The 22,887-nt window shown below is 48.2% G+C and overlaps 1 protein-coding gene across 3 annotated transcripts in view; it reads left to right on the top strand.

Moving 5' to 3' along the window:
- RAPGEF4 (Rap guanine nucleotide exchange factor 4) overlaps positions 1 to 22,887 on the top strand; it is a 626,758-nt gene that overhangs the window by 45,748 nt on the left and 558,123 nt on the right. For all 3 annotated transcript variants that reach the window (XM_063933451.1, XM_063933450.1, XM_063933453.1), the window contains exon 2: positions 7,642 to 7,784. In XM_063933451.1, the coding sequence (XP_063789521.1) occupies positions 7,642 to 7,784 (143 nt within the window). The remainder of the gene's footprint in view (positions 1 to 7,641; positions 7,785 to 22,887) is intronic.

Here is a 22,887-nt window from a genome sequence, read left to right as displayed (position 1 = left end):
CCAAATCCTCCTTGATTGTCTGCAATAAACGGGGATAATTTGCTTGGAAAAGTTGGTGGTGATGGTGGGTCAGGTACACACCGAGGTATTTGATTTTCTTTGTGTACCAGTTACATGGGAGGGTGTTCTGGAGGTCCTGTTTGAGAGCTGCTGGGATATAAAAGTTAAGGACCTCTGTTTTGTTAACATTTATTTTATATCCAGAGAACTGGGAGTATGAGGTGATCTCGGATAAGAGGGCGGGGAGAGATTGGGCTGGGTCTGTGAGGGAGATCAGGACATCGTCGGCATATAACGCTATCTTATGTTCGGATAGGCCTGTGGATATTCCACGAATAGAATTGTTGTTGCGGATTCTTGCTGCTAGGGGCTCCATGACTAGTGCGAAGATTAAAGGGGAAAGGGGGCATCCCTGCCTGGTACCGTTGGCAATCTCAAAACTGGAGGAGGAGACACCATTAACCATAACCTGGGCCGATGGGGAGCGGTAAAGTGCTTTGATCCCTTCTAAAAATTCTCCGGAGAATCCCAGTTTGTCAAGGACTGCAAAGGCAAAAGACCACGATATACGGTCGAAGGCCTTTTCCGCATCGAGAGCCAGGATGAGAGAGGGAGATTTCCTTTTTTGAATCGAATATATTAGATCTATGGCCCTTCTAGTGTTATCAGGTGCCTGGCGTCCAGGGATGAAGCCGACCTGGTCCGGATGGACCAGACCAGGCATCAAAGGCCCCAGGCGATTAGCTAATATTTTCGCGTATATCTTCAGGTCGACATTCAATAGTGAAATCGGTCTGTAGTTCAGGCAGCTAGTCGGGTCTTTGTCGGGCTTTGGGATTACCACTATATCGGCTCGGGTGGTCTCTGGCAGGAAGGAGGCTCCCTTAAGAACACCGTTAAATAGGGAGGTTAGGTGTGGGGTCAGCTCCTTCGCGAAGAGTTTATAATATTGGGCTGTGAAACCATCCGGGCCTGGGGCGGCCGACGAGCGCATAGATCGTATGGCGGCTAATGTCTCCTCCTCCGAGATTCGACAATTAAGGGCTTCCAACTGAGAATCCGATAGGGTTGGGAGGGGGGTATCAGACAAGTATGAGCGCACTCCCCCAGTCTCTTCAGGAGACTGCTGGGATGGGTCAGGTAGGTTATAAAGGGAGCTATAAAACAAACGGAAATCTTCAGCCATCACTTCAGGGTCATATGTATAGGTTCCCCTTCGCGACGAATACAATTTATCTATTGCACCCAACGCTTGCTTGCGACGTAGTTTGTTGGCCAGTAGGGAATCAATTTTGTCCATTTTATCATAGAAGCGTTGTTGCAGTTTCCGGAGGATCAATGCCGCGCGATTGGAAAGGAGGGTGTTAAGTTGTCCCCGAAGGGAATCTATCTGAGTGAGCAGGGAAGGGTTGGGGGATGCTTTATGTTTGGATAGAAGGGTGGCTATTTCTGCTTCGAGGGAGGATATCTCCTGCGCGGCTTTTTTCTTAAGAGCTGACGATTTTGCCAATAAGGCTCCGCGAATCGTAGCTTTGTGGGCTTCCCAGAGAACATTAAGCGAGATATCGGGAGATGTGTTTTCGGTGAAGTAGTGTGTGATTGCTAGTCTGGTTTCCTCTAATGCTGAGGGGTGTTGTAAAAGCGAGTCGTCCAGACGCCATTTGTATCTCTTACGCGGCACGCGATATATGTCTATGAGGAGATGGACCCCAGCGTGGTCCGTCCATGACAGAGGTGTAATGCCCGTGTCCGAAATCAGTGGCACGAGGGCAGAGGAGATGTGGATCATATCGATCCTGGAGTAGTGATGGTGTGGGGCTGAAAAATGCGTGAAATCTTTGGTGTGAGGGTGTTGGGAACGCCAAGTGTCACAGAGGCCATGGTGTTTCATGATGGCGGTAAGTGTGCGGGAGGCCCGAGGAAGGGTCGTTATAGAAGCATGATGGGGGGGGCCAGATCTATCTAGCAAGGGGTCGATTATAGTGTTAAAATCACCACCCATGATAATGCTTCCCTGTGCTTCCCGTGATAAGCGTTTAGAAAGAGAGTCGAAAAACAGAGACTGGTCTTGGTTGGGGGCATAGGTGGAGACCAGTGTGAGAGCCGTTGAGCGGAGGGTACCCATTACCATGAGGAAACGTCCTTCTGGGTCTGTCACTGTCCTAGAGTGGATAAACGGGATGTTACGGCGGACTAATATGGCCACACCCCGTTTTTTACAGTCTGCCGAAGCAAAGTAGGACTGGGAGAACCATTTGCCCTTAAGCTGGGTATGGGGACCGGTGAGATGCGTTTCCTGGAGGAATGCTATGTCGACTTTCTCACGTCTGCAGGCGCTCAGGAACACGGTGCGTTTCCTAGGGGAGTTTAGGCCATTTACATTGGCCGAGAATATTTTAAGGGACATGGCTATTTACGTGGGGGAGTATGACATATTGCCCTAAAGGTCCAGTAACGTACCGCCCGCGCCAGAAGAGGGCCACCCCTCCGGGCCAAGCAAGAAAAGGAGCGGGAAGGTCAGGCAGGGGTCGCCAGGAGAGGGAGAGAAAGAGGAAAATAGAGAGGAAAAAGAAACACCCCATACGGGGAAACATCCCTAAAGTTGTGGGTCCCATTCGGGGACCGCCAGGGAGAAAGCATTGCAACAGTAACATTGTAAGCAACAATGAGGGATTATGGGGGGGTAACCAGGGTACCATATGGGAGGGCCTAGGGTGCCCGGGCCACAAGGGTTGGGATCGGCCTTTTTAACTATATCGGACATATTACAGTATAGGACAATGAGAACTGTGTCCAGACAACAAGAAATTCAAACGTAAATTCGAAATGGGGAGGGGGAAGGGGGGAGAAGGAGGGGTTTGGGGAAGGGGGAGAGAAGAGGGAGGGAGGGAGAGACAAAAGACAAAAAAAAAAAAAAAATCAGGGGAGGGGGGGGGGGGGGGGGGGGGAAGGGAACCACAGGGGTACAAGCAAGTATGGCTTAATTATAACAGCAATAACAGAGGATAGTTACGATACTGGCATAAGGATGGAGGTCGGATCATCCACGACTCTGGCTCAGTTCGATGCGCGTAAATGTTGCGCCAACATTACGTATATGATCCACAGAGGGGGGCTCCCCAAGTCAGGGAGGGTCTTTGTCCACGTTACGCTGTCGGGTCACCCTCGTCCAGTCGGGAAGGGGTGGCAGAGGGTGCGGTCATTTCGATGAAGAAGTCGCCGTATCTACTACGGATGATGCTGGGAGGAGATCTAACTTTGCCAGTAGTTCCTGTCCCTGGTTTAGGGTCTTGACTGAGTGGACAAAGTTATTGACCGAGACGTGGAGTTGAAAAGGGAATCCCCATCTGTATCTGATCTGATGCTGACGCAGGATCCGGGTGACCGGCTGGAGGTCCCGCCGTTTCTGGATCGTGGAGGGGGCCAGGTCCTGATAAATCTGCAGTTGCATACCCTTAAACAGAGTCTCCGATGAATCTCGAACGGAGGACAGAATTTTCTCTTTCGAACGGAAATAATGGAAACGGATAATAACATCCCTGGGTGGTTGGGCAGGAGACGGTTTTGCACGGAGTGCTCTATGTGCCCTGTCGCAGAGGCATTCTTTGTCTGTGAGGTCTGGTGTTATGTGCGTGAAGAAATCTCTCAGAAATGCCGGCAGCGATGTTCCGAGGACCGATTCTGGGATGCCGCGTATGCGTAGGTTATTTCTACGCGAGCGATTTTCTTGGTCCTCTTGTCGCTCTTTGAGGATCTCCATTTCTTCGTGCAATCTGGTGAGCTCACTGTCAAGTCGGTGTTGGGAGCGACAGAGATCGTCTGTCTTAGTTTCCAATGTGTCCGTTCGATTGCCGAGGGCTGTAAGGTCCGATTTAAAGTCGGCTATGGCGTTCGAGAGTTCCTGTTTGAACGCAGATTGTACCCCCTCCAGTAGGCTCGACATGACTGCTTGTATCTGAGGATCGATACCTATTTCCGATGAGCACGGAGAGGGGGGGAGCCTGCGGACATGTTGGGGTTCTGCGGGCCCTTAGATTTTGAGCCAAAGAAGTTAGTCGGGACTTGTGTTGCTTTTTTATTTTTGGACATAGTGGCATATATGTACAAAAAAAAGGGGGGGGGGGAGGATAACGGTGGAGGTGAAAAAGAAAAGGGGATGAAAAAATTGTTGACGAGGGGACACAGTTCAGGGTCCGTACATTAAGCGGATAGTCCGGGGAGGTCAGGCTGCTGTCTGTTTTAGCTTCGCACCGTTCTCCTATGCGGCTGGTGGAGTGAATAATGAAAGCCCCAGGAAGGTCGGGGGGCGGAGGAGGGTGTCTTATCAGGTTCGTAGAAGGTGATCGGTATTCAAGATTATTTCGTGTTCCTGATTTCTGTTATTGTAAATCAAGCAGCTCACCGTAGCGGCCTCCCGAGGGGGATAAATTTGTCATCTTCATGTGTCCTAGCCGTTGAGTTGGGGACAGTGTGCCAGAACGTTATAAATAGATTCGAACTGCTTAGTTATGGCACTTTATTATCCTGCGTTAACTCATCTTGAGAATGGGTCAGGAACATATAGATCCGAGTGTCATAGCGTCGGGGCCGGGGCTCTCCCAGGCGTCAGCTCTGATGTCGGGGTAGGTTGCGGCTTAACCCTTCATCCCGTGGCCCTGGCACACCCCGTGGATATTAAAGCCCTTTCATGGTTGTCGCCACTGCGGGCGGCAGTGCGGGCAGAATCTGTAAGCCTGCAAGGGTGAGGAGTGTGTGGTATAATGCAATTTATCTTCACCCTGGCTGAATGCCAGAAAGCAAAATGGAGGTTCCGGGCTCGTGTCACAGGATTCTATGGGGCAGGGGTGCAGATCGGGAATGATTGCTGTGGCAGCAACAGGTACTCACCACCCTCCAAGTGGACTGGACATTGAAGGTAAGTCAGCCCGCTGGACGTGTTATACAGCCTTTCAGGGCTTCCCTTAGATGTGCACAGCTCCCTCCAGCATATGTCCCAGGGATCCAAGATGGCCGCCGCAGCACACACAGGGCAGCTTACACTCCTCAAATATCTCCTGTGGGGCTGATGGAGGTGCTGAGGCTCTCTCCAGGTGTCAGGGGGTGCTCAGCCAAGCCAGGGGAGGAAGGTCCGAGGTCCTGGGGGTTTCGGTGCGGCCGCGCTCCGGTCCCGGAGCTCCCGGCCGGGTATCCCCAAACTCCAGGCCCCGGCTGCAGGGTGCGCAGTAGGCCTCGACGGCCGGAGGTAGACGGAGGTCGCAGGCCCGGCTCGTCGGCCACACAGCTCCGCTGAGGGGGCCCACGGGGGGGGGACGAGGTCACCGCAGCCAGGCACAGGTGATCCAGAAGGGCTGAAGGAGGATTCCCGGCTCCCGCGGACAGCTCCGGAGCCCAGCCCCGCAAGGCGCCAAAATCAAGGCCCTGGCTTCACCAGGAGGGGAAGGCCGCAGTCCGCAGAGACAGCCAAGGCGCCTCCCGACTCCGCAGCTCGCTTCCCCGTTGCAGGCCACCGAAAGCAGAGGCAGCAAGGTATGTGGAGGTGGCACCGGGACACTATTAGGGGGGTAAATTTGAGTTTTTAGCCCTTGGGTAGCAGGAGCTCATGTGAGGTGCTTCTGTCCCCACTGCTAGCCAGGCCACGCCCCTCTTATCTGTCTTTCATCAGCGTATCAGATACAGGCCTTGACCTTGATCTAGTACAAACTGTCCTGTATATTTGCTACAAGCACAACATTTAATTCTTGCTCTGCACCACACTGTAGACAGCAATTAGCCAGAGCTTTGGCTACACTCCACCCTTTGATATGTACATTGTGGAAGGACTGGAGTTAACAGTAACTTGCGCTGAGATGAAGGTCAGTGCTTGATACATAGAGAAAGATAGATAAGGGTTGCTGAGGCTCAGGAGGGTGGCGGAACATGTGTAACTTTTTATTTTTTTGTAACCACTTACTGCACTAGTGATGTCACGGTCTAACCAGCTGCACAATGCTCTATTGAATTACAATGTGAATACCTACATTGTATATATATTTATGCTAGTCGCTGGAGTTACAGTCACACCTGATATCAATAAAATATATATAATTTATTTGCATTTACATTTACACGCTATATGTAAGTAATTGGATGTACTCATGAAGGAAAAACGGTATAAACAGACATGGCAGCCAAAGCCCATAGACCACTCCTTGGTCAGATTACATTCTGTGTCAGGATTATTATTTGGAGGCCACTTTGGTGGAGCAGTGCAAAAGCATCCCATCTGGCCATCACTCTAAGGGTTCTATCCAACTCCATACAAAATCACCTGAGCAGTCCTACATTGCTCCGGTATGGAGACAGCTGATCCGAAGATCAGCTGTCCACAAGATTCCTTAGCATTGCTGAGTATTACTCGCTGTGCTGCTGTGCATGTGTGAACTTGCAGAAGCAGCCTAACAGAGTTGGAAGGGTCCAATTTGATCCCCTTCCTCTGCCCCGGAACTCCTTCCCATAGGAAGAAGCAGGGGTGCAGGAACAAGCGCTATCTGAAGATGGTGAAGGTTCCCTCAGTCAGGCTCCGAAAATGTAGTATTTTCGGAGCTTGATGGATTGTGGAAAGCGTGCCAGGTCAGGGCTGAAATGTGATATCTCCTGCGTTACCTTTTATAATGAATCTCCACGATACTTAATTACTACAAAGTAGGTGAAAATTACAATTTTCACTTACTTTTGTAGAAATGAAGAGACGATGAATAGACCCCTAAATGATAAGTTAAGTAGCAATGTTTACTGACTAAAAATAATAACATACCATCCAACTGTCCCACAGATAGTGGGACAGTCCTGCTGTCCCACTGACTGTGGCCGGCAGTGTGCCGCAGAGGGAGGTGGGGGGTGGGGTAGCACACACATCTCTGCTCTGGAGCAGTAGAAGATGAGGATGCTGTGCAGGGGGGAGGGTTGTTTCATGAGGCTCCGCCCCTTTTTCCTCAAGGCGCCAACCCTTTTGCCCCCTTTCGGAAGCATGGATGCCTTCGCCACCCAAAGGGTCCCGCATCACTCACAGCAGCAGGAGATGAGAAGAATAGAGGCTGTGCAGGGGTGTTCCATGAGGCTCCACTCCTTTTTCTCGAGGCGTGGAAGGCCCGAGGGGTACCGCATCAGACATCTGCAAAGTTGGTAGTTATGTAACAATGATAGTGATAATAATAGTAGTAGTAGTGGTAATAGTAGTAGTAATAATAATAATAATAAGAAGAAGCCAGTAGTGAATTGCAGAGATTTGTGTCAGCTTCATTGTTGCATCAAATCCTGTATCCCTCAGCGGGCTGCTATCATTCTGTACTGATACAGTCACTTTCCACTGTCTTCTTTCCATGATGTGACGCCTGTCAGATCGAGTCCTAATGATGGCTGCTACGCTCCATTTCCTCTGTCTCATCTTCACACGCATCCGACTTACCAGCCTCACTTTACTATATAATACACTATACTATATAGTATATAATACACTATATATATATATATATATATATATATATATATATATATATATATATACTATATATATATATATATATACTATACTATATATTTGTGCTACAATCTCTCTTCCAGTCACTGTCGTTTGTGTGAGTTTCCCTGTTGGTTTCATTGCAGGCCCCTGGAACGATCTGGAGAAGATGTGGACATAATATTTTCCCGTCTGAAGGGAGTCAAAGCATTTGAGAGATATCATCCAAATCTACTCCAGCAGATTTGTTTCTGCGGTTACTATGAGAGTTTGGAGAGGGGAGTTACATGTGAGTCACTGTGTATGTGATGCATTGTTATACGGGTCGAGGGGAGTTACATGTGAGTCACTGTGTATGTGATGCATTGTTATACAGTAAGAGGGGAGTTACATGTGAGTCACTGTGTATGTGATGCATTGTTATACAGTAAGAGGGGAGTTACATGTGAGTCACTGTGTATGTGATGCATTGTTATACAGTAAGAGGGGAGTTACATGTGAGTCACTGTGTATATGACGCATTGTTACACAGTAAGAGGGGAGTTACATGTGAGTCACTGTGTATGTGATGCATTGTTATACAGTAAGAGGGGAGTTACATGTGAGTCACTGTGTATATGATGCATTGTTATACAGTAAGAGGGGAGTTACATGTGAGTCACTGTGTATATGATGCATTGTTATACAGTAAGAGGGGAGTTACATGTGAGTCACTGTGTATATGATGCATTGTTATACAGTAAGAGGGGAGTTACATGTGAGTCACTGTGTATATGATGCATTGTTATACAGTAAGAGGGGAGTTACATGTGAGTCACTGTGTATATGACGCATTGTTATACGGGTCGAGGGGAGTTACATGTGAGTCACTGTGTATGTGATGCATTGTTATACAGTAAGAGGGGAGTTACATGTGAGTCACTGTGTATATGACGCATTGTTATACGGGTCAAGGGGAGTTACATGTGAGTCACTGTGTATATGACGCATTGTTATACAGTAAGAGGGGAGTTACATGTGAGTCACTGTGTATATGATGCATTGTTATACAGTAAGAGGGGAGTTACATGTGAGTCACTGTGTATGTGATGCATTGTTATACAGTAAGAGGGGAGTTACATGTGAGTCACTGTGTATATGACGCATTGTTATACGGGTCGAGAGGAGTTACATGTGAGTCACTGTGTATATGATGCATTGTTATACAGTAAGAGGGGAGTTACATGTGAGTCACTGTGTATATGACACATTGTTACACAGTAAGAGGGGAGTTACATGTGAGTCACTGTGTATATGACGCATTGTTATACGGGTCGAGGGGAGTTACATGTGAGTCACTGTGTATGTGATGCATTGTTATACAGTAAGAGGGGAGTTACATGTGAGTCACTGTGTATGTGATGCATTGTTATACAGTAAGAGGGGAGTTACATGTGAGTCACTGTGTATGTGATGCATTGTTATACAGTAAGAGGGGAGTTACATGTGAGTCACTGTGTATATGACGCATTGTTATACGGGTCGAGGGGAGTTACATGTGAGTCACTGTGTATGTGATGCATTGTTATACAGTAAGAGGGGAATTACATGTGAGTCACTGTGTATATGATGCATTGTTATACAGTAAGAGGGGAGTTACATGTGAGTCACTGTGTATGTGATGCATTGTTAAACAGTAAGAGGGGAGTTACATGTGAGTCACTGTGTATGTGACGCATTGTTAAACAGTAAGAGGGGAGTTACATGTGAGTCACTGTGTATATGACGCATTGTTACACAGTAAGAGGGGAGTTACATGTGAGTCACTGTGTATGTGATGCATTGTTATACAGTAAGAGGCGAGTTACATGTGAGTCACTGTGTATGTGATGCATTGTTATACAGTAAGAGGGGAGTTACATGTGAGTCACTGTGTATGTGATGCATTGTTATACAGTAAGAGGGGAGTTACATGTGAGTCACTGTGTATGTGATGCATTGTTATACAGTAAGAGGGGAGTTACATGTGAGTCACTGTGTATGTGATGCATTGTTATACAGTAAGAGGGGAGTTACATGTGAGTCACTGTGTATGTGATGCATTGTTATACAGTAAGAGGGGAGTTACATGTGAGTCACTGTGTATGTGATGCATTGTTATACAGTAAGAGGGGAGTTACATGTGAGTCACTGTGTATGTGATGCATTGTTGTACAGTATAAGCAAACCTCAACCAAACATTTGCTGAAATAAACTGAACTACGAGTATATAATTTGTACCTAGATACTGTATATCCCAGGTTCATATGTGCATTATTTTTGCCTATCGCTCCTCTCCGCCTTGAGAAAGGCAGCGTTCCCAACTCTGCACGGGTCCTGGGGATTATACGCACTAAACATACAATATAAAACCATAACCGCAATATGTACAATATATACAGATATTATTAATAACAATTACAGTTAAGATTATATAAGAGAAAAACCACACAAAGGGACCCTCCACCCACCTAAGCAGTCAATAGTCACTTCTCAGAGCACTTGAGCACGATCCTTTGCATGGCTATTAGGCTCCGCTGGGCGATCTGCTGCAAGATTTGCTGATCCCGGTCACTTTTTTTTTTTTTCATCAATAGTTTTTATTGAAAACAAGTTTTCTTTTTGCAAGGGGAAGGGGTACAGAAAGAAAGAAGGAAGGGGGGGGGTAAAAAGAACCAAGGGAACGGGATGTAAACATGCAAATATCAAAATTGTCAGAAGTCAAATATAACAATCCAATATAGATACAATAGGAAAAATACAAAGTTATCTTGGAAAAAGATAAAGATAAACACGGGTCAAACATGAAAACATATCAATAAACAGATAATCTATAATAGACACAGGGCTAGTAAGGCACAGCCGGTGCACAGAGCGGAAGTATAAGCCGAGTCAGTTAAGGGGAAGGCGAAACACCCCCTCCAGCAGTGACGTAGTCATGCCATGCTCTCTATTTCACCATTGGGGAGGAGGCCGCAGAAGAGTAAGGCATGAACTCAGTTTCCATAGTAAAATGGAATTGAATTTTGTTGGTGACTAGAGATAGAGGAGGGGGAGAAGCTTGTTTCCAACTTTGGGCCAATGCAGCCCTGGCAGCTATACAAATATGCCCCACCAGATATCTCTGATGAGGTGGTATCTCAGCAGGAAAAATGTGGAGCAGGGCCATGGCCGGAGAGGGGGTGAGGGACAGGTGTAAGACCGAATTAATCAAAGCAAATATCTCACTCCAGAAATGTCGAAGGGAAGGACAGGACCAGAAAATATGGAAAATATGGCCTATTTCCCCACAGTTACGCCAGCAGTATTTGGAACAAGACTGCCAGAATGAGTGTAGCCTATCCGGTGTTAAATATAGTCTATTAAGTAGTTTGATATGCATCTCCGTGTGATTCAAGCACTTGGACATTCGGCAAGAAGAAATAAAAATTTGTTCCCATTGAGCTTCAGATAGGGGAAGATCCAAGTCTTGTTCCCATTTCAGCTGCGCATTAGACTTAGTAGTAGTAAGCAAGCTGATAAGTGTCCTGTACCAAAACGAGATGTCCCCTCTAGAGTCACACAGAGATACACGTGTTAAGACAACCTGGGATAACGGGTTCGGGGGAGCCACCTGTCTAGGCAAACCTTTGTACCAGTGGTGAATTTGGAAATAATGCAATAATTCTCCACTGGGGAGATTATATCGAGACTGGAGTTGAGAAAACGATAGCATAACATTACCATCCATAAGGTCCCCCAAGACAGTCAAACCACAAACAAACCAGGTAGAGAGATTTAAATTAGGGATTAATTTAGCTATGGCTCGTAGTGAGATAGTAGAATATGGAAATTGATGTCCAAGCAGGCGAGTCACCAATTTATCCCAGATTTGTAAAGATGTTCTAGTGGCGGGGAGGAGGGACAATAAGCGGGGTCTAGAATTTGGGTGTATCTTAAAAAGGTCTTCTAAGGGAAGGTCCAAACTCCCAGTACGTTCAAGAGATACCCATCCCACTACAGGCGCCCTACTCAACCAGTATTTCTCTGACGTCCTAGTGGATGCTGGGTACTCCGTAAGGACCATGGGGAATAGACGGGCTCTGCAGGAGACTGGGCACTCTTAAAAGAAAGATTAGGTACTATATCTGGTGTGCACTGGCTCCTCCCTCTATGCCCCTCCTCCAGACCTCAGTTAGGGAAACTGTGCCCGGAAGAGCTGGATGCACCTAGTGGGCTCTCCTGAGCTTACTAGAAAAGAAAGTATTTGTTAGGTTTTCTATTTTCAGTGAGATCTGCTGGCAACAGACTCACTGCTACGTGGTAATTATGACAACAGAATAAATGAAGCGCATGTGTCTGTTTTCAGCAAATAAGTAATAAATAAATAAAAATATGCATGAAAAATATAAATATATATATATACAAAAAATCTTACTTTCCTTTAAAAAATAAAACAAAACACACCTGAGCCCACGCTCGCTTCTCTCCAGGGGCTGTATACACCATACTGAGGTACTATACTGAGACCTGCTATTGCTTCAGCATGGATGTGTAGTGCTGCAGCAGCATGGTCTGATTCCCTGTCAGATAACATTGATTCCCTTGACAGGGATACTATTTTGCTAACCATAGAGCATATTAAAGACGTAGTCTTATATATGAGGGATGCACAGAGGGACATTTGCCGGCTGGCATCTAGAATGAATGCAATGTCCATTTCTGCCAGGAGAGTATTATGGACTCGGCAGTGGACAGGTGATGCTGATTCTAAAAGGCACATGGAAGTTTTGCCTTATAAGGGTGAGGAATTATTTGGGGACGGTCTCTCGGACCTCGTGTCCACAGCAACAGCTGGGAAGTCGACTTTTTTACCCCAGGTTCCCTCACATCCTAAGAAAGCACCGTATTATCAAGTACAGTCCTTTCGGCCCCAGAAAGGCAAGCGGGTCAGAGGCGCGTCCTTTCTGCCCAGAGGCAGGGGTAGAGGAAAAAAGCTGCACCAGACAGCCAGTTCCCAGGAACAAAAATCCTCCCCTGCTTCCACTAAGTCCACCGCATGACGCTGGGGCTCCACAGGTGGAGCCAGGTGCGGTGGGGGCCCGTCTCCGGAACTTCAGCGACCAGTGGGTTCACTCACAGGTGGATCTCTGGGTTCTACAAGTGGTATCTCAGGGATACAAGCTGGAGTTCGAGACGTCTCCCCCTCGCCGTTACCTCAAATCAGCCTTGCCAGCTACTCCCAAGAAAAAGGAGGTAGTACTGGCGGCAATTCACAAGCTGTACCTCCAGCAGGTGATAATCAAAGTTCCCCTCCTTCAACAGGGACGGGGTTACTATTCCACAATGTTTGTGGTACCGAATCCAGACGGTTCGGTGAGACCCATTCTAAATTTGAAATCCTTGAACACTTATATAAGGAAGTTCAAGTTCAAAATGGAATCGCTCAGGGCGGTTATTGCAAGCCTGGAAGAGGGGGATTTTATGGTATCTCTGGACATCAAGGATGCCTACCTCCATGTCCCCATTTACCCACCTCACCAGGAGTACCTCCGATTTGTGTTACAGGACTGCCATTACCAATTCCAGACGTTGCCGTTTGGTCTGTCCACGGCACCGAGGGTATTTACCAAGGTAATGGCCGAAATGATGATACTCCTTCGAAAGAAGGGAGTTATAATTATCCCGTACTTGGACGATCTCCTTATAAAGGCGAGGTCCAAGGAGCAGTTGTTGGTCGGAGTAGCACTATCTCAGGAAGTGCTACAACAGCACGGCTGGATTCTGAATATCCCAAAGTCGCAGCTGGTTCCTACGATGCGTCTGCTGTTCTTGGGCATGATTCTGGACACAGAACAGAAGAAGGTGTTTCTCCCGGAGGAGAAGGCCAAGGAGTTGTCATCTCGGGTCAGAGACCTCCTGAAACCAAAACAGGTGTCGGTGCATCACTGCACGCGAGTCCTGGGAAAGATGGTAGCTTCTTACGAAGCAATTCCCTTCGGCAGGTTCCATGCAAGGATCTTTCAGTGGGATCTATTAGACAAGTGGTCCGGATCGCATCTACAGATGCATCGGTTGATCACCCTGTCCCCGAGGGCCAGGGTGTCTCTGCTGTGGTGGCTGCAGAGTGCTCATCTTCTCGAGGGCCGCAGATTCGGCATTCAGGACTGGGTCCTGGTGACCACGGATGCAAGCCTCCGAGGTTGGGGGGCAGTCACTCAGGGAAGAAACTTCCAAGGACAATGGTCGAGTCAGGAGACTTCCCTACACATAAATATTCTGGAACTAAGGGCCATTTACAATGCTCTAAGTTAAGCAAAACCCCTGCTTCAAAACCAGCCGGTGCTGATTCAGTCAGACAACATCACGGCGATCGCCCATGTAAACCGACAGGGCGGCACAAGAAGCAGGATGGCAATGGCAGAAGCCACAAGGATTCTCCGATGGGCGGAGAATTACGTGATAGCACTGTCAGCAGTGTTCATTCCGGGAGTGGACAACTGGGAAGCAGACTTCCTCAGCAGGCACGACCTCCACCCGGGAGAGTGGGGACTTCATCCAGAAGTCTTCCAGCTGATTGTAAATCGTTGGGAAAGGCCACAGGTGGACATGATGGCGTCCCGCCTCAACAAAAAGCTAAAAAGATATTGCGCCAGGTCAAGGGACCCTCAGGCGATAGCTGTGGACGCTCTAGTGACACAGTGGGTGTACCAGTCAGTTTATGTGTTCCCTCCTCTTCCTCTCATACCAAAGGTACTGAGGATAATAAGAAAGAGAGGAGTAAGAACTATACTCATCGTTCCGGATTGGCCAAGAAGAACTTGGTACCCGAAACTACAAGAAATGATCTCAGAGGACCCTTGGCCTCTGCCGCTCCGACAGGACCTGCTACAGCAGGGGCCCTGTCTGTTCCAAGACTTACCGCGGCTGCGTTTGACGGCATGGCGGTTGAACGCCGGATCCTGATGGAAAAAGGCATTCCGGTTAAAGTCATTCCTACGCTGATAAAAGCTAGGAAGGATGTGACAGCAAAACATTATCACCGCATATGGTGAAAATATGTTGCTTGGTGTGAGGCCATGAAGGCCCCAACAGAGGAATGTCAGCTGGGTCGATTTCTGTACTTCCTACAGTCAGGAGTGACTATGGGCCTAAAATTGGGATCCATAAAAGTCCAGATTTCGGCCCTGTCTATTTTCTTTCAAAAAGAACTGGCTTCACTGCCTGAAGTTCAGACGTTTGTTAAGGGAGTGCTGCATATTCAGCCCCCTTTTGTGCCTCCAGTGGCACCTTGGGATCTCAACGTAGTGTTGGATTTCCTAAAATCACATTGGTTTGAGCCACTTCAGACCGTGGAGTTGAAATATCTCACGTGGAAAGTGGTCATGCTATTGGCCTTGGCTTCGGTTAGGCGTGTGTCCAAATTGGCGGCTTTGTCATGTAAAAGCCCTTATCTGATCTTCCATATGGACAGGGCAGAATTGAGGACTCGTCCCCAATTTCTCCCAAAGGTGGTATCAGCGTTTCATTTGAACCAACCTATTGTGGTGCCTGCGGCTACTTGGGACTTGGAGGATTCCAAGTTGCTGGACGTAGTCCGGGCCCTGAAAATCTATGTTTCCAGGACGGCTAGAGTCAGAAAAACTGACTCGCTGTTTATCCTGCATGCACCCAACAAGCTGGGTGCTCCTGCTTCTAAGCAGACTATTGCTCGCTGGATCTGTAGCACGATTCAACTTGCACATACTGCGGCTGGACTGCCGCATCCTAAATCAGTAAAAGCCCATTCCACAAGGAAGGTGGGCTCTTCTTGGGCGGCTGCCCGAGGGGTCTCGGCTTTACAACTTTGCCGAGCTGCTACCTGGTCGGGATCAAACACGTTTGCAAAATTCTACAAGTTTGATACCCTGGCTGAGGAGGACCTTGAGTTTGCTCATTCGGTGCTGCAGAGTCATCCGCACTCTCCCGCCCGTTTGGGAGCTTTGGTATAATCCCCATGGTCCTTACGGAGTACCCAGCATCCACTAGGACGTCAGAGAAAATAAGAATTTACTCACCGGTAATTCTATTTCTCGTAGTCCGTAGTGGATGCTGGGAGCCCGTCCCAAGTGCGGACTTTCTGCAATACTTGTATATAGTTATTGCTTAACTATAGGGTTATTGTTCTGAGCCATCTGTTGAATGAGGCTCAGTTGTTGTTCATACTGTTAACTGGGTATAGTTATCACAAGTTGTACGGTGTGATTGGTGTGGCTGGTATGAGTCTTACCCTGGATTCCAAATCCTTTCCTAGTAATGTCAGCTCTTCCGGGCACAGTTTCCCTAACTGAGGTCTGGAGGAGGGGCATAGAGGGAGGAGCCAGTGCACACCAGATATAGTACCTAATCTTTCTTTTAAGAGTGCCCAGTCTCCTGCGGAGCCCGTCTATTCCCCATGGTCCTTACGGAGTACCCAGCATCCACTACGGACTACGAGAAATAGAGTTACCGGTGAGTAAATACTTATTTTAAACTGGGCCAGCACACATGCCTCCTGGTAAAGGACCAGGTCGGGCATATCTAGCCCTCCCTTTCTACGAGGGAGAATCATTTTGGACCGAGCCAATTGGGGTGGCCGTGCCTTCCAGACATAGCGTAGCATTATAGCACGACATCTATCAAGGTACGTTTTAGGGAAAAGAAAAGGTATGGTTCAGTATAAGTACATGAGTTTAGGTAAGAGAGTCATTTTGAAGGCTGCTAGGCGGCCAATCCACAAAATATCATAAGATAGCCAGGACTTAGTCAGGTCTAAAAAACTATTAATGAGTGGAGGTAAGTTAACATCAAAAACAGAGGCCGTAGAAGGTGGAATTTGGATCCCCAAATACTGAATTGAAGCCGAACGCCAGTTATATGGATAGTATGATTGAAGGGTGGACACTATGGGAGCTGGGATATTAATGGGGAGAGCATCTGTCTTTGTCGTATTAATTTTATAAAAGGAAGCTTCACTATACTGTCCCAAGATAGCATGCAAACAAGGAAGGGAGGATAGCGGGTCCGTGACAAACAGAAGGACGTCGTCCGCAAAGAGGCACAACTTGTGAGTAGTAGTGCCAATAGTCACCCCCGGGAAGCCCCCAGACATCCTAATCTTCTCAGCAAGGGGTTCTATGCCCAACGTAAATATTAAGGGTGATAGAGGGCAACCCTGTCGGGTTCCATTCGTAATAGGAAATGTATCGGAGAGGAAACCGTTACTAAATACCGTGCAGAGGGGGAGCTATATAGAGATAAAACAGAAGAAAGAATATGGCCACTAAAACCAAACTTGTCTAGAACCGAGGACATATATTGCCAGTTCAGGCTATCAAACGCCTTCTCTGCATCTAAAGAGAGCAGGAGAAGGCCAGTGTTAGAGGGAACGATATCAATCAAGTCAAAAACCCTACGGGTATTGTCAGATGCCTGTCTACCAGGCACAAACCCAACTTGGTCGTAGGCAATGAGAGATGGCAGAAAGACATTTAAATGGAAAGCGACAAGTTTCGCAAAAATGTTAATATCGCCGTTCAATAGTGCAATGGGCCTATAATTTTGACAATGCGCTGGGTTTTTACCTGGCTTGGGTATAGTGATAATTTGAGCCTCCAGCATTTCTGTAGGGAAAGCACCAAGAAAGGAGATTGAATTATACAAGGAGGTCAGGGTGGGCGATAGTTGATCACAGAGAGAAACATAAAATTCATTTATGAAGCCATCTGGACCGGGGGCTTTACTATGCGGGAGTGATTTAATTACTTGAATTACCTCGGAGGGGGTCCACGGGGCATTTAGTGTCTCGAGCTGTTCCGCAGAAAGGGAGGGGAGTTTGACATCGGCTAGGAAGGATTGTATAGAATCAGGAGTGGGTTGAAAAGTAAGGGGATCAGAAGAAAGGTTGTACAGCTTGGTATAATATCTAGCAAATTGATTCGCTATGTCATATGGATTGGACACTTTACCACCCTGAGGAGAAATCAGATGTCTAATCCTATTACGAGCCTGGAGAGCACGGAGCTTGCGAGCCAGCATTTTCCCCGGTCTATTACCAGTCAGGTAAAATTTCTGTCTCAACCTATTTAAAGCAAACTGGGTCCGTCTCATAAGGAGTTTCTGAAGTTGGCCTCGGATATCCTTTAATTCCCTACGTAGGGCCCTAGAGGGGTGGAGCTTATTCCTATCTTCAACCTCCTTAAGTTTAGATTCCAAGTCTTGTTGTTGTTGGATAGCTTGTTGTTTGAGTCTCGCACCGGCTTGGATCGCAGTGCCTCTCACAACTGCCTTAAGGGCACACCAGAAAGTCGTGACAGAAGTATCTGAGGGGGAATTAGTTTCCATATAGAGGGCGATGCAATCATCAATCGCTTTTTTAGATATAGGGTCCGACAGCAGGTGGGCAGATAGGCGCCATGGCCAAGGGGGGGTAAATTGGTGGCAAATATTCCAAGACCATAGGAGAGGAGCATGATCGGACCAGGAAATAGGTAGAACATCCACCTGTGCTGAGTGCTGCAAAGTCCATTTATCGCAAAGAATAAGATCTATGCGAGAGTAGGAATTGTGCACTGGAGAGAAATACGTATAATCTCTCGAAGTTGGGTTCTGAGCTCTCCACAAGTCATACAGGTCATATTCTGCCAGCAAATTACGGAAGGCGAGTGACGGGCCAGCCGGAGCCGCAGACATCTGGGAAGAAGACTATCTAATTTAGGATCAAGCACTAAATTATAGTCGCCCAACATAAGCAGGGCACCCTGACGAACCCTCGCAATAGTCGAGCAAACTTTTCTAAGGAAGGGGACTTGGTTAGAATTGGGAGCGTAGAGAGATACAATCGTAACCATCTTATCCTCTAATTTTCCAACTAGAATTAGGAAACGTCCATTCTTGTCAGCTATCTGGGACAGCAGTTCAAACGAAACAGAGCTCCGAAAAAGAACAGCCACTCCATTGCGCTTGAAGGGGCCATTTGCAAAAAAGCCAACTGGGTATCTCCGGTCTCTCAGAGCCGGGGGACCTGCTGACGAAAAATGTGTTTCCTGCAAGGCAACTATGTCAGCTCTGTGTTTATGAAAAGTGGTCAAGGCTACCCTGCGTTTATTGGGGGAGTTCAACCCTTTAACATTCAATGAATATATTCGTACCATTTAAAATATAGAAAAAGCAAAAACAGCTGACATCCCAAATTGGCGGGGGGGGGGGGGGGGGGGGGGACAAACTAGGGAAAAAAGAGGAAAGGACAGGCAGGAAAAACCAAAAGGGCCCATTATATTGGGACCGCATTGCTACTGCAGGGGAAAGGTATGCAGTAGAAAAAGTATGGGGAGGTGGCGGTAGTATCACCACCCGGGGTACAAAAAGCACATGTATACCTGGAGCAATAACGTATTGCCAAACTACAAGTACCAATGAGGGTACCAACAAGCACATCAACAAATAATGTAAGTGACTAGTGAGATACCCTCATGTGTACAGTAAGAAGAAGAAAAAAAGATAAAAGAGATAGAATCAGAGGAAAATGCAGGTACACATAGTAATATAAACAGCAAATGTAGGAACCAAAAGCATACACATATATAACAGATAAACTCACGTATCCGGTATGCATTATAAGGGGGACGGAGTCCCCAAACATGAAGATCAACCAGGAACTACATTAATTGGAACATTGAATACTCAGTCAGGTCGCAGACCACTCACGGGTAAGTGGCAGGCGAGGTTTCAATGTAGAGGGAACTTTGACCGAAACATCCCAGTCATTAAGCAGCTTAACACCAGCGTCCAGAGTGGCAACTACGTAGGAGGAATTCTCATGGGAAATCACCAATTTCACTGGGAAGCCCCTTCTGTATCTAATGTCATGAGAACGTAGTGCCTCCGTGATAGGAGCCAGAGCTCTGCGTTTAGAGATGGTCAGTGCTGAGAAGTCAGGAAATATTTGTATGCCTCCAAGCGTATCCGAATCAGACGCAGATCTGGCAGCTTGCATTATCCATTCCTTGGTCGTGAAGAAGTGAACATGGAGGAGGGTAGCCCGAGTGTAGGAGGCGGAAACCGACCGTGGTTTCGGAAGCCGGTGAATGCGATAGATGAGAAGGTCTCTGTCGTCCGCCCCAGGTAGCAGTTTGCGGAAGAGGGACATAGCATAGTCCAGAAGTTCCGAATTGGCCACAGAGTCTGGGATACCTCGGATTTTAATATTATTTCTACGCAACCTGTCCTCTATATCCGCCATTTTGTCTTTATACGTCTCCATCTCAGATTGTTGTCGGTCATGGGCCGAAATAAGGTCATTATGAGAGGACACCAGTTCCTCCATTTTACTTTCAAGATGGTCTGTGCGATCACCTAAAGCAGTTAGCTCCACTTTAACTTCACGGATAGCCAGAGAGAGGTCTTGAGTGAGCTCAGATTTAAAAGCCGCAAGGACTTGACACAGAGTCTTGACAGTGAGAAGATCCGTAGAATTAGAGTCCACCCCAGGGACCGATAAGGAATCGCCAGAACTCTCCTTAGGACGGTAAGGTTGGCTCGATGGGATGGAGCTCCCGGCAGGAGACAAGGAGATACGGGCCCCTTTTTGATTAGAGAAAGCCACCGGGGGCGGGAGTGCGTCCTTAATTTTTTTAGCGGGCATCGTTAGAGGGCTGCAGTAGAAGGAGTAGACGAGTGAAACTGGAAGGCCAATGCGTCACAGGCCCTGGAGGCAGAGTAGTATGCTGGTTCCAAACAGAAGCTACTATGTATGCATGAGAACCCCGGGTGGAGGCGTAGAGAGGACAGAGCACATAACATCCCTATTCAAACATTATTACATGCAGAGAGATCTTTGCAGGGTCGGGGAGAAATGACAAATATGAGAGAGGCACAACAAATCCCAGCAAGGGGGTACTCAGATCCAGTACAGTGGATTCCAGCAGGAATCGAAGGCACTACCACATAATGGAATACACACCCCAGGGGAAATGTAGTAGAAAAAGCTGGAGGAGGGCCCCAGGCACATATCACTGGTCCTGGTCTAGCTCGGGGTTCAGTTTCAGCCTCAGAAGGAGGGGACAGAGCTGCAGAGATGCACAGACTGAAGAATCCAAAATGGGCACTGGCTGTGAATGTCTCCTTCCCAGCTGGAGACAGAGGTGGATCCCAGGCACACAGGAGTAAAAACACAAGGGCCCACGGGTCCTCGGCCTCTGGGAGCCCCCAGAGACCCCCCAGGAGCCTGCAGGGAGAGGTAGGAGCCGTCCGGCGGAGCCACGTCCCGTTTTCCCGGGTTCCTGAAGTCCGGCCCGGGTAGGCTTGAAAATTTAGTCCCCGGCTTCAGGGCAGAAGGTAGGCCGCAATCTGCAGGAGCCTCCAGGAGTGCTCCCCGATTCCGCGGACCTCACCAACCGGCCATCGCACAGCAGCAGGAGTGGGGGAGAGGGCACCAGGCTGAAAGGAGCAGAGATGGATGTTCAGGGAGGGAGAGAAGTGCCAGAAATCCTGGAGCTATGCTGAGACACTTCCACTCACAGCAGCAGCTAGGCCACGCCCCCGATCCCGGTCACTTTTGGCCTGATGGTCCTTCGCCTGTCAAAGCTAGGGCATGCCGACTAATCACCCGGCACACCAGCCACACGCCTGGGACAGCTCCCGATGGAGCAAATGCTTAGCTGTGTATACTGGATCCTCTCCGCAGAGCCAGGTCTCCAGATAAACGGGCTGACAGGATCTCCCGACTCCTGGCAACAGCCTCATTCCAAACCTCCTTACAAGGCAGGAGCTTCACTCCATTCTCTCCCAAAACTCTTGCGAGTCACCTTATGAAATCTCTGCTGCTTGTCTGAGATAGGGGACACCTCTACCTCTGGGGTTGGTGGGATTTTCAATCCTAATATTTAAACGTGTCCAGGCCATCTAGAATAAAAGTCACTAATTATGGAGAAGGTTGGCTGACCTGGGCCACCAGGCTATACTGTACATACAATATACTGTCCTGTTAAAGTCCACATTAGTATGGGGCACACACCTCCATTGAGAATGCAGGCAGTGGGCCGTAGGAGTGTCGGCGGCATTGCGGTGGCGTTGGGGGGTGCGGTCTGGATGGGTGGTCTTCAGTATGCCGACTGACGGGATCCCGGCGCACATTATACCGGCGCCGGAATCCCGACAGCCGGCATACCGACACTTATTCTCCCTCGTGGGGGTCCACGACCCCCCTGGAGGGAGAATAAAATAGTGTGGCGCGCGTAGCGTGGCGAGCGCAGCGAGCCCGCAAGGGGCTCATTTGCACTCGCCACACTGTCGGTAAGCCGGCGGTCGGGCACCCGGCGCCGGTATGCTGGTCGCCGGGAGCCCGACCGCCGGCATACCATAGTGAACCCGGTCTGGACAACGTAGGAGTGTCCAAAACCGTTTGCGGGGCGGGCCGCTGCGACCCTAAACATAGCGGGTAGCTGCCTGCCTTCACAGCTAGGCTGCATAGGCAGGGAGCTACTCGGCAGATGCTCTGTGCTGGGCAACCCCCGCATGTCCGAGATTTTGATCTACGATCAGATCTGAATCACCCCCCAAGGCACCTCCACCGTCCTCCTGCTACTAGCTCCAAGGTACCTCCACTGTCTCCCTGCTGCCCACTTATGACATATTTCACTTGCCGGAGCAGCTGCTCATTTTCAACAAGGGCACTTGTAAATGCAGTACTTTTTTTTAAATACAAAACTTTTTTTATTTATATGTTTATTTTTTCTACTCATCTGTGCTCCCTAAACATTGTGCATGCGCCGTTTAAAAACTGACAAATAAAATAAAAGTAGAGCAGGGGATCAGGTGATGTTTATCACATTTCCGAAAAGCTGTCTCTGCAGAAAGAGCAGCTTTTCAGAGGTGATACTTCAGTAAAAATATAATGGCGAATGGACCTTTTTATTGAAAAATGAAGGTAGGGACAATGGAGGGCAGCGATGCTGACCGTATAACAGACAGAATAACCGAGGGAGATGAGGACTCAGGGGCAAGGAGAAAATGTAGTTACTGTATCTGCCCTGAAAACATTGTGCAGAGCTCCGCATCTAGATTGGCATGTGGGAAGAGATGCTGGGCTAGGCTGGTGCAGCAGCTCCATTTCTCCCATTTTGGTACTTAATGCAGAGACAAGAATCCACAGAGTGTCTCTCTGCAGTAGAAACAGGAAAGTTTGGGGACATCTGATGATAGGGTTGGGGTTGGCTTTCAGGCTGCCAAAGTTGCCGGTTTCAGGATGCCGGTCAGTGGGCCAGCTTACAGCAGGTAGCAGTCAGTAATTTGGCCCACAGGCCGTAGTTTGGATGCCCTCGTTCTACGCAATAAGAGAACAGGAGATTCAGATTTTATATCAAATTAATGACCAAACC

Source organism: Pseudophryne corroboree, chromosome 7 (genome assembly GCF_028390025.1).
Source record: "Pseudophryne corroboree isolate aPseCor3 chromosome 7, aPseCor3.hap2, whole genome shotgun sequence".
Taxonomy (NCBI): domain Eukaryota; kingdom Metazoa; phylum Chordata; class Amphibia; order Anura; family Myobatrachidae; genus Pseudophryne; species Pseudophryne corroboree.
This window is presented reverse-complemented; position numbering and strand designations above follow the sequence as displayed.